Source organism: Phaseolus vulgaris, chromosome 4, assembly GCF_051622355.1.
Source record: "Phaseolus vulgaris cultivar YP4 chromosome 4, ASM5162235v1, whole genome shotgun sequence".
Lineage (NCBI taxonomy): Eukaryota > Viridiplantae > Streptophyta > Magnoliopsida > Fabales > Fabaceae > Phaseolus > Phaseolus vulgaris.
This window is the reverse complement of record NC_143501.1, coordinates 34,430,959-34,444,213: the sequence shown is the minus strand read 5'-3', so window position 1 is coordinate 34,444,213 and position 13,255 is coordinate 34,430,959. Positions and strand designations below refer to the sequence as shown.

General features: G+C 31.3%; 1 protein-coding gene and 1 long non-coding RNA gene across 2 annotated transcripts; both read left to right on the top strand.

Moving 5' to 3' along the window:
* The first annotated feature begins 3,098 nt into the window (after positions 1-3,098).
* Positions 3,099-3,681, top strand: LOC137837561 (uncharacterized). Its single transcript, XR_011085486.1, has 2 exons — positions 3,099-3,252; positions 3,433-3,681. It is a non-coding gene; the product is annotated as an uncharacterized LOC137837561 (long non-coding RNA).
* A 5,813-nt stretch (positions 3,682-9,494) lies between these two features.
* LOC150028025 (uncharacterized) lies at positions 9,495-10,510 on the top strand. Its single transcript, XM_090301792.1, has 2 exons — positions 9,495-10,187; positions 10,424-10,510. Exons 1-2 carry the CDS (start codon positions 9,551-9,553, stop codon positions 10,459-10,461), a joined length of 675 nt encoding a protein of 224 aa, XP_090157918.1. The 5' UTR covers positions 9,495-9,550; the 3' UTR covers positions 10,462-10,510.
* Positions 10,511-13,255: the final 2,745 nt, after the last annotated feature.

Below are 13,255 nucleotides of genomic sequence, written 5' to 3'. Positions count from 1 at the left end.
GGTTTGGTCATCTCTTTATTTAATTTCTTCTTTATTTTTTAGAAGACTAGAAGGAAGAATTTAAATGCTTGGGTGGATGGCCTCTTCCTCCATTAGTGAAATCCTCTTCTATTTGATCTCCATCATTCTCCCCGATTTGGAGAGAATTCGTCCACGAATTTTGAATCCCTGCATATAACAAAGTCAGTTTACTATCAAAATGAACAGTTGAATAAAAGAAAGGAAAACATGACTTAGAATTTTTAAATGTAGGGAATTAAGAAAAAAAGGTCCTATAGACAGACCATGTTGGAAAAGATTGTTTAGGAATGATATTTTTTGGAAAAATAGAAGGTATGAAAAAATCATCCTTAACATTCTTTATCCAATATGGTGTATAAGTAGGAACTTTGGGTAATGAAAAAGACAAAGAAGAAGAATACCTTGGAGGTTCAACTTGAGGCATAGCACAAGTCAACATTAGTGATTTAGTTAATAAAGTATTTTGACTCGGTTTATCATTTCTTTCCTTTGCTTTCTCATTTTCTCTTTTAGTTTTCATTTTTATTTGGTCCTCATGAACCTCTTGGGGAGAGAGGGGTTTTAAAGTAACCTTGCACCCTTGGAAGGAAAAAGACATTGTATTGGATAGGCCATCATGTAAAACATGTCTATCATATTGCCAAGGCCTTCCTAAAACAACATGAGTTGCTTCCCTTGGCACAACATCACATAAAAACCTCATCCTTATACTTTCCTATTGCAAAGTTAATGAGGACTTGTTTGCTAACCATGATTTCACCTTTGGTACTAAGCCATTGTAATTTATAGGACTTGGTATGAGAGATAGTGGGTAAGGCTAACTTCTCCACAACTCTTGTACTAGCCACATTAGTGCAACTACCCCCATCAATAATCAAGGAACATAACTTGTTGGTGATAAGACAGCGGGTGTGGAAAATATTTTCTCTTTGGGTAGTATCCAAAGGTTTTGGAATTGTTCCCAATAGTCGCCTTATCATCAATAAGTCACCTTCACAAGGACTTTCGCTCTCAATCACACTTGGGGATCTAGAAGGTGAAGAATGTCTAGAGGTTTCAGAATCATGCTCACTAACCACTACCCCATCATGTATAAACATATTTCTTTTAGAAGGGCAATTAAAAGCTATGTGACCATATCCCAAACACTTAAAACATTTCTTACTAGACGATTTGGTTGGTGATTTAGAATTAGAAGTAGAAGGCTTAGAATCCTTAGGTTTGGAAGAAGAATCTTTATAAGGAAATTTTGAAAAAGCTTTTTTATTTTTCCAAGAGTTGTTATAGTAGCCATCATTATTGGGAGACTTTTTGAAAGCCTTTTTCTTTGCAAGTTAGGATTCAACCTTCATTCCAAGGTGAACCAAAGATCCCAAAGATGAATACTCTTAAAGTTCAACAACATCTTGAATATCCCTTCTTAGACCACTCACAAACCTAACTATCATAGCTTTCTCACTTTCATGCATTTCTACTTTAAGTAAAAGCGTTTCTAATTCCTTGAAATAAACATCCACACTTAGCGTGCCTTGTTGAAACCTTTGGAGCTTCAACAATAGGTATTTCCTAAAGTGTGGTGGCACAAATCTAAGGCGCATACATTCTTTCAAATTGTTCCAAGAGACCACGGGAGGTCTCTTGTTATATATAATGTCCATTACAATGCTATGCCACCATTTCATGGCATAATCTATGAATTCTAAAGAGGCTATTTTCACCTTTTGGTCTTCATGGACCTCATAGGCTTTAAAAATTTGTTCACATTTAGCCTCCCAATCTAAGTACACATTAGGATCACTATCTCCATTAAAGCTAAGTACTTTTACAAAAGAAATTTGAGACTTGGCTTCTTGGTGATATCCATCTTCATGGTAATGTCTATCTCTATGAAGATGATGGTGATGTCTATGTCCATGAGAATGATGGTGATGTCTCCTTCTTCTATGTTCTCCTTCATGGCCAAGAGCATTGGAAGAACCTCTAGAGGAAGGTCTATGAGAATGGTGGCCTCCATTGATGGAATTGGAGGACCTATCTTGCTTCACTTCAACTTTTTGTAATTGTTTGATGTGAATGCAATAACAAGAATACATGATTCTTTGACATTCTTAGGAGCAACTTGAGTTGGTCATGAATTGGCACTTTACTTAGAATTGGATCAATGTTCTAATTCAAGAACTCACCAAGACTTTGCACCGAACCAAAGCTCATATGGAAGTCCATATATTGTCAAATGGAATCAAGCAACAAGAATTGAAGAACAACAAATGAAAACCGAACAGAATTGAAAGGTATAACTACTGCACCGAACAGAATTTGAAAACTAAGCTAGGAAACACAAATTTCATCGGTGAAAAAGAATTTGTTTCTTTTCTGTTTACAACTAGGATTTTATCTAACATACAATCATATATATATATGCATTCGTTGTTTCATTTAAATTTAAACTTGTTTCTGGGCATGGTTGAAAGGTAATACAACCATCCTCTGTATAAAAGTAACTGACCAACAAGTTACACTATTTTTTTCTTATTTCATTTGTGTATTATCAATGTTCTTAAGAGAGTTTCCATACAGCTAAATTTAAGGAAATAAAAGTGAATGATGTGAATATAACAATTTAGTCTTTGGCAGTTGCAGATTACAAGAAGTAAAATCTTCTGATTCCAGTACATGTTTTATAGTTTGAATCTTGTTTATGTTTTGTTTTTGGACATTTGAAAATTGAAAAACTACCAAACAAGACAAAATTTTCCCCTTATAGAAGATCACTGTCAGACATAGTTGATGCCAAATACTGTATTCTACTGTAGAGCTCATAATTCTCTCCGTAATTATACAATTAAATTGAAATATGGGGAGTGGAGAAAGTTTTGCGTTGTTCCACTTCTTACACTTCATTTTTTTAATAATTGCTTTGAGAATTAGATGCCTATGCCATTGTTCAGTCTTTTTGAAATTTTTACTGTTTTTTCAAGGTAGATAAAAATTGGTTGGAGAAAACAGGCTATTAGTCTGATTACATGTCTATTTATGTATTTGCTGACAAATGTAACTTATAATTATCTGTCTAATGCAGATAAAAATTTGTCTGCAATGGAAATGAATATTGTTCGTCCATTTATTGGAAAAGCTTTACAAGCATTTTATAAGCATGATAGTCCAGAGTTGATACCAGACCCTGAGAGAGTTTCAGATAGGAGACCCCAAGTTGTCAACAATGTCCCTAGAGTAAGTACTATATACACTTGGAAATATTTCCTGTATTCACTATGCAAGTTTTGTTTATGCTTGAGATGATATAGAAATTTCTTTGAACCTTTTATTTTATGAATTAAAAATAAATATCACAAGCATTATCTTCATTCAAAGGAAATGGGGTTTTCATTTAATTAATATTTGCTTTTGCAGAGACAACTTCGACGATAGTCATTATGTATCACCTTTTTGGCTGCATCTTTTCTAGAATCATATCATTTGACCAGTTTCAAAGGTGCATCATTTCTGAGAAATACTTCATCTGTCTTCCCAAAGTATTCTCATAATTATTTGTGAAGAATAAGAAGAAACACTTAAAAATTTATATAGTTATGCAAATGTATCTGAATTTAGTTAATTCTACTAGCAGAATTAAGTATTTAATGTCTTTCTTTTGGTTCATGTTGAGTTTGCTTCAAACTGTTGTAGCTAATAGTGACACCACACCCTTAATTGTCCACCTTTTGGTAAATGTCAGACAATTATGAAAGCAATATTATTAAAAAAATATCATCCTAAGATCAAAGTAATTTAAATATTTTTTTTACTTTACACTGAAATATTAATATATCCATATAAAATCAATGATAATGTATAAAAAATATTTGGATTTAATACTTTATAAATGTTAAATATATATATATATATATATATATATATATTTAAACAATTTTTTATTTCAAAATGCTTCTAATGTATTTATACTATAAAGTTTTAAAAACAAAAACATTCAATTTCTAAACATTAAATGTAACTGAATGTTAGCTTCAATTATTGAAATTTTACAACTTAAATTAAAATTGAAAGAGTTGACTCTTATAGATCAATAAGTATGTATAAAAAATTATTAAGTATTAAATTTTATATATTTTTAATTATAGTTTAAAATTGTAGAAAGAATAATATTCAAAAATGTTAAAAATAATTATATATAACAAATCAACAAATGGGGTAATATTTATATAATTATTTATAATTTTTTTACTATAACCATTTATGTTAATATTTTTTAAAATACATAAAAGTTTATTTTCTATTCATAATATTTGTGTTGATAATAATATTAAAATATTGTACGGTGGATATTACCATAGGTCGAAGAGTGAGAAATGAAGTATATTTCAGTTTTAATTTTTAAGGCTACTATACTTCAAACCGAATTTACTCAATTAAAATTTAAAGTAAGAAAAAATTTAAATTTATTTAATTATTAAGTTAAAAATGTAAATAATATTCTAAATTTTATGGTGTAATAAACGCACAAGATAAAATTATTATTTTTATTATATGTACTAATAAGAAAAATAAATATGGATATTCATATTTTTTAAAAATAATAAAAATTAACTAAGTATTATAATATTAAAAATAATATAAAAAATTACAAAATAAATATTTTTCATTAATTTTTATGATGTTAAAAATACATAACATTTAAAATTGTTTATTATTCATTATAGGTAATTTTAAAACTAATAAAACCAATAAAATATTATGTTCTATTAAATAAAATCTGTAATAAAATGTAATATTAGAAAATGGTTAAAAAGAAATATTTATTATTAATAGTTATTTATATATATATATACATATTTTGTTTTCTTAAAATAATATATTTATATTAGTTTTTCACTTTAAATGTTTGAGATCATATTAATAATTGATTTTATTTTATATTATTATTTTATTGAATTATCAAAATGCATTATTTATAATTTTTCGTATAAATAAATGCTATAATACTATTGATATATTATTTTTTAATGTGGATTTTCTATTGTTAGAAATTTAATATAAAATATTAGATAAATATAACTTAGATGAGTTATCTATTTCTTCCAATTATATTGTCTATACAAATATCTATTATCATAGCTTGTTCCTAGCCCATTTGAAGGCATTTTGACCTAGTTTCTAGAAGGATAAGCCTAGAATACAGGATTGACTTAGTCAAATCCTATGACTGCCCACTTCTTTTCCCTTTTCCCATTCTATCCTCTTTTCTTCTTTTCCAAGGCTCCTAAATCTATAAATAGGGAGGTCTACCTCATGTAATCACAAGTTAAATGAAGAGTAAAGTTACTATACACAAATTGTGTTAGAGTTTTGTGAGCATTGTCTCTCTAAACCATGAGTCTTATCTTATGAGTGTTGTGAGCTCTCAAGTGGCGGCATCTACACTTATCTTGGATCAAATTCACCATCCAAGTGGCATGATCATTCACAAATCCACCACTCCTAAGTTTCCTTTCACTCATCTCTTTTCCATTCCATTTCCATTCCTATTTTCAATTCCAAAATATGTTTTGTTCTTGTTCTTGTTCTTGAATTTCAATTTGGTTCATGTCTTGCACATCTTGTGTTTGATTAAATTCCGCACCTATATTTGTCATTCATATTCACCATTAATTGTGTTTTTCCTTTGGCCTTATGAAAATGAACCTTCACATCTACTTAACACTTGTTAAGTTAATGTCTAGTGAAAATTTTCCTTAAGCTTCTCACCTATGTTGATCCTAAAATCTAAATCTAAGTAAAGTGTCACTAATCAAATGAACAATCTTAAAATCAACTCATATCACTTGTATATTGAAATGACTTACCTAGTTGTAAAGAGTTTGTGGTGTCCTTAGTCATCTGCTTGTTAGTTGGTTTGTATCGTTCCCCCCAAGTTGGAAAGAATTCGACCTTGAATTTAGAACTCCTGTAAATAACATAGTTAGTTTGGTTACAGGAAAGATAGAAACATTTCTAGACTTCTTATGTGAATAAAACTTATGTTCATTAAGCTTTCGGAGTTTGTATGGGTGAGTTCTACATACAGGCCATGTTTGAAAAGAATATTTGGAGATGAAATTATTGGTTTATGAAAATTCTGTTGGAAGGTGAAAACATTTAGGGGCTTTTTGAATATCATCCCTAAACTTCTTTATCAAAGATATTTAGAATGATTAGGAGATGAAAAAGATAAGGAAGAAGAATACCTATGAAATACAATTTGTAATTTTTGTACGAGTCAACATTGTTGTTTTTACAGCGTGAGGTGAGATGATGATACCCGTTTTGTCTTTTTTTTCTTCATCTTTTTCATTTTCTCTTTTGGTTTTCATTTTTACTTGATCCTCATTAACTTCTTTGGTTTTCATTAATTACTTGATCCCTAAACTTGTGATTCCACCTTGATGGTTAGGTGAACCAATTTCTCTAAAGAAGAGTACTCGTATAACTCTACAATATCTTGAATTTCTCTCCTTAAACCACTTACAAACCTAGCTATCTTTGACTCCTCGCTATCATGCATATTAATCTTAGTCAAAGTAGTTTCCAATTCTTTAAAGTATTCATTTACCGTCCTAGGTCCTTGATGAAGTTGTTGGAGCTTCAACAAGAGTTCTTTCCTATAGGAGGAACAAACCGCGCGCATGCATTCTTTCAAATCATACCAAGAGATCACGGCTGGCCTCTCAATTTCCCCATCTTCTTCTTCTTCTTCTTCTTCTTCTTCTTTTTCATTCCCGTAGTGCATATGATACCTTATAGTGCGTCTAGGTTCCCGCCTCCTTTCTCTAACTAGTCTCTCTTGGGTATCTTCTAGCCTTTGCAATCTCTCCACTAGTTGCCTAAACTCCTCTTCTTTGTGGGCCAAGCTCCTCTTGGTATCTGCAAGCTCCCCCAAAAGATGTGTTTTATAAGGAGATTGTGACTTTGAAGACTCTCCCGAAGACAAGGAAGATTTGAACTCCAAAAGATCTACACTTGGTAGCAACACTTCAAGTGAAAGAGGTTAAAGCTCTTATCACTTGCTCACCATAGAACCCCCAACAAAACTAGAGAAAGATTTGAAGGCAAGCAATAAAAGATAAATGAAAGAAATCTAAACCAAATTAGAATTTAGAGGATAACAAAACTTTTAATAAGACAAATAAGAAAAGAACTTATGAAGACACAAAGAAACTTACTTAAACTTTTAACTATGAAGTTTTTAATTTTCTTAGAAAGTGTAATAGTAAGAAGGATTAAGTTTCACAAATGTGAAAATAATTTGCCACATAAAAAGAATCCTCTTAATATTTTAATCTTGAAAAGGGAATGTCTCAAATTGTTTCTTTTGTCTTTGTTATTTTTTTATTGATTCAATAGTTCCACATTCTTGACATGCATATTTTTACTTCACTTTCAAATTTTCACAAAGAGAATGGGATTCAATTCATATGATCACTTGAATTCTTTGTTTGGAACTAAATCAACTACCACTTAAACAATTTGTAGTTACTTTTAGTTCACAATTAAAAGCAAAAATAACTAGAATGGATGTAAAGACTCATAGAGCACTGAGAAAATAAGACTCAAGCAAAAGAGGTAAGGGAAAATAAATTGACACAAAATAATTCAAAAGAAGAATTTAAAGTGCTTAATGAATAAAAAGGTGGAATTGTAAATGACAAGAACTTAAAGGCGGAATTGAAATTGCTTGAAGATAAAAGCAATAATTGAAATGTGTTGAAAATTAAAGGCAGAAATCAACTCAAAACAAATTAAACACAAGATAACCATGCTTTGAATACCACATGATGTGAGTTGATTTTAGGATTGCACATTTTATGGTGGCACTTTGTTTGAGTTTTTATTTTAAGCAGAATATGGTGGGAAACCCAAAGAAGAATCCCACCAGACACGAACTTAACGAAGTGATTAAGTGTGAAGGTTCACTTCTAGAGGGAAATGAGAAAAACACAATATAAGGTGATGAGATAATGAGGTGCGAAAATTAAAATAACATGAGATGGAAGGAAGCAAGATGATGACCGAATAAAAAAAACTAAAGAACAACTAAGCAAATAGAAATGGAATTATGGAAGGCGTAACGGAGGTTTTTTAAACCTTCATTAAATTCCAAAGGTTTATTCTAAAACCTCAGCAAAATAACGGAGGTTTGTTTAACCTTCGTTAAATTTCAAAGTTTTATTCTAAAAGCTCAGCAAAATAACAGAGGCTTTTTTAACCTTCGCATAATTTCAAAGGTCTATTTTAGAACCTCAGCAAAATACGAAGATTTTTTTAACCTTTGTTAAATTCCAAAGGTTTATTCTAAAACCTCAGCAAAATAATGGAGGCTTTTTAAACTGTTGTTAAATTCCAAAGATTTATTATAGAACTTCAATAAAATCCTCAAGATTTTTCAAACTTCAACACATAAATATAATTAAATATATTTATAAATAAATAATTAAAAAATTGTATAGTTTTAATGTATTTTATATATTTTATAACTAAATTCTCTAAAATTTTGAAACTGTAACTTTACATTACAAATAAGTTTTCTAAAGTTTGAAAAATTTATTTTAAAAACTCACCAAAATAACCTTGGATAATAAGAATTTCAACAACTAATATTGGATAATAAATATTTCAACAATATTTGCTGGTAGTTGGTTTATGTTAGATATTATTAAATATAATTAGATATTATTAGATTTAATTAGATATTATGAGATATTATAGATATTACTAGATATCTCTATTTATGTAATGGGCTTAGTCCATATGTTTCTTTTCCTATATAAACATAACCCTATGTGTTCAATATACACAAGGGATTTACCCTATTCTTTCTTTTCTTTTAATATGGTATCTAGAGCATAGGGTTAGGGTTCAATTTTTTTGGTGAACCCACTGTTCACTGAAACTTTCCAGCCACCGCCCCACTGTCTCGCCGGAGCCTTTGCCGCCGCCGGAATTACTGTCGGAGCCTTCATCTTTGTTGCTGCCGCCAATTGATCGGTGACTGGATTTGTTCTTATCCACTATGGCTTCTTCCGCTGCCACTGCCACTATGGCTTCTTCTGCTGTCGCTACTTCCGCTGCTGCTACTTCCGCTGCCGCTACTTTCGCTGCCATTATGCCAGATCCATCTATTTACACCAATTATGTCAATGTTCATCTTTCAATTGACAAATTGGATGGAACCAATTATGACACTTGGGCCTCAGATATTAAGTTATGGCTTAAGAGTCAAGGTTATGTTGATCATCTTACCTATTCTAATGTTGCTGAAAATGAGGTTTCCCGTTGGATAAAAGTTGATGCTCAATTATGCATTGTTACCAAATCTACCATTCACTCATCTTTAAAACAAATTTTTCGTACCTATGAGACATGTTCAGAGGTTTGGGAACAAGCAAAATTATTATACACCAATGATACTCAACGTCTTTATGGTGTGTGTCAAAATCTCCTCACAATTGTTGCTCCCAAATGTCTTGATGGTACAATGGCGGAATATCTGGGTAAGCTACATGCTCTTCTTCATGATTTTAATGAGTTATTACCTCCTGCCCCCACTCCTTCTCAAGAACTAGAACAAAGATCCAAGTTCTTCATGTTATTGGGTTTACACGGCCTTCCTGATGATTATTCTCATGTTCGTGATCAAATTTTAGGATCTCCTATCGTGCCCAATTTTACTTCCACGTGTTCTACCCTTCTGCGTGTGCCAGGTAAACACACCACTGATATAACGTCTCATGTTGATGACTCTTCTGCTTTAGTCTCTCAGCATAATGATCGTACTCGCCCTCACATGCCGGGCAAAGGGCGTCACAAGTGTGACCATTGTGGCAGACTTGACCACAAAATTGACAGATGTTATGCCTTACATGGTCGTCCTCCTAAATCTATTGTGGTTGCTCAAACTGCTCCTGTGCAACCTTCTACTATGGACCACACTTCAATTGATACCCCAGGCCAGCCTGCTATTTTCAATGAATTTCTTAAATGGTATGAGGATCGTCAGAACTCTAGTTCCACGGCTTCTGTTGCGCATTCAGGTACATCTTTTGCTGGCCTCACTCACTCTACTTCCCTTGGCCCTTGGGTTCTAGATTCAGGTGCCACAGATCACATTACTGGTAATCAATCTTTTTTCTCTTCCCTATCTACTACGGGTTATTTACCTTCAGTTACCATGGCCAATGGATATAAGGTACCATCACATGGTGTTGGTACTATTAACCTTTTTCCTTCTTTATCTATTGATAGTGTTCTTTATGTCCCTGGGTCTCCATTTAACTTATTATCCATTAGTCGTCTCATTCGTTCCCTTGATTGTGTTATTTCTTTTACCAAAGATTCTGTTTCTTTACAGGACCGGAGTTCAGGACGGATGATTGGCACCGGATGTGAGTCTCATGGACTTTATCAACTACAGATATCTGCACATGTTGGCGCGATTATGGATTCTCCATCTCTCATTCATGCTCGGTTGGGTCATCCTAGTCTTGCCAAGATGCAGCAGCTTGTTCCGAGTTTGTCTAATGTGTCTAGTTTATCATGTGAGTCGTGTCAGTTAGGGAAACACATTCGTAGTTCTTTTCCTAGTAGTGTCTCACAACGTGCTTTTGCCTTAGTTCACTCTGACATTTGGGGACCAAGTCGTATTAAGTCTAATTTAGGATTTCAGTATTTTGTTACTTTTATTGATGATTATTCCAGATGTACTTGGGTGTTTTTAATGAAAAATGGTTTTGAGTTGTTTTCAATATTTCAATTATTTTACAATGAAATTAAAAATCAATTTGGAATTTCCATTCGCATTTTGCGCAGTGATAATGGCCGTGAGTATCTTTCTCATTCTTTTAAAAATTTTATGGCTTCTCATGGTATTGTTCATCAAACTTCATGTGCTTATACACCTCAACAAAATGGGGTAGTTGAGCGCAAGAATAGACATCTTGTTGAAACAACTCGTACTATTTTAATCCATGATGATGTTCCTCAGCATTTTTCGGGTAATGTTGTTCTTAGTGCATGTTATCTCATTAATCGCATGCCATCTTCAGTTTTAGATAACAAAATTCCTCATTCTATTTTATTTCCACATGACCCTCTCCACTCTCTACCTCCTAAAGTTTTTGGGTCCACATGCTTTGTTCATAATTTTAGTCCTGGTCTTGATAACTTTAGGGTTCACTAGATCACAAAAAGGATATAAATGTTTCTCACCTTCTCTAAACCGTTATTTTATTTCAGCAGATGTCACCTTTAGTGAATCTTCCCTTTACTTTAAGTTTTGTCCTTCTCCTTCTATGTCTTCATCAAATCAAGTTAATATTCCTCTTGTTGTGCCTAGTGCACCTAAAGATTCACCACCGCCACCAACTCTTCATGTGTATAATCGTCGTCAAATGTCTCATCGTTCATCAGATGACTCTCTTCTACTGCCAACACCTGATCCCCCTCCGCCTCCGACAGTTGAACCTCCGACAGTTGAACCTGATCTTCCTATTGCTATCCGTAAAGGTATACGTTCTACTCGTAATCCCTCTCCGCATTATACTGCTTTGAGTTACCATAGACTATCTCAACCCTTTTATACTTGCCTTTCCTCTATTTCGTTTGTATCCATTCCAAAATATGTAGGTGATGCCTTAGCTCATCCTGGTTGGCGTCAGGCCATGCTTGACAAAATGAATGCGCTTCAGAATAATGGAACTTGGGAACTTGTTCCTTTACCATTTCAACTACCAAATCAATTCCATTTTTCACTTAACTTAGATATAAGTCTTCTCCAACTATTCCTCAACCTACCACAACCAAAAGAACCCGGAAAAATAGAAACATCATGTGATGAATTATATATAATTAAGAATATATATTAATTACATGATGAATTTCATGTGATATATTGTAAACATACTTATTTTTAGGGAAAGAATTCTATGTTGAAATTCTTAGGTTATGTATTAAAATTGAGATTCTTGAAGAGATATCTTGACTCTATTGATGTTGGACTGACATAAAAAAAAAATTAGGTAGTGAAAATTAAAGGAGGTTCCTATGACATAGTTTACAGTGTTAAAAAGAATTATGCCTGACAGGTCATGAGAATTTACCCTGTTGCGTGAGACATCTTAGTGAAGATAGTGTGATAGTTGTACATTTTAGAGAGTAATTAATGCACATGTCTTTCAGAAGTAGACTCAAGTATTTGTGATATTAATATTTGTGATTTATGACATGAGAGGTAGCTAGTAGACTGAGAGCTTGACACTTAATTATGAGATATGCTAATAAATTTATAGAACAAATATCCATGAGAATGTATGAATCATATTGGAATAACTTTTATGAATTACGAAAATATATGTATATAATTTTTAATATAAGGATATATGTAAGATTTTAAAACATTAATTTATCATGTTTTATGTGTTGTTATTTTTTAGTTATAATGATGACAAGAATATATGATATTGAAGAAGGAAAATCTTATAAAAAATAAGTTGAAGATAAAGAACAAATATATATTCTATTTTGTTTAAATTTTATTTTTTTAAAGATGTATATATTATTATTTCCTAGGGAAATTTATTTGAAAAAGACTTCAGAGTAAAATATAATATTATATATAATATAATATGTTTATTTATCTTAGGATGATTACTGGTGATGATGGAAGTATTAGTGGGATATTACAGAGAATAAATTTATTGTTCAATATTAATTAAATATAATATTTAATACATCTAATTATATATTTATATTTAATTAACATAGTGATTAATATTATTATATTTATGATAAATACATCTATTAAATAAATAATAAATGTGTGTATTGTAAACAGAAAAATATTAATTGCTACATATTATTGTTAATAAATACAATAAATATATTATTTAATGATTATATTAATTTTATTGTAATAAAGGGTGTATAATATTAACTCCTCATTTAATTATATGTTAATTTATTAAAAATAATAAGTGATGCTTAATAATAAATACAATACAACGGAGATTCATAGAATTCTCAACGAAACTGAACTGATAATTTAATGAAAATAATTACTAAAATATTTAATTAATCACAATAAATTTTATTTGAGCTATTCATCTCAAATGTTTCGTTATATAAAGGATAGCCATAGAGTTGTGAACCAAGTATCAAATGGGCAGAAACAAAAGCAAAGATGAAG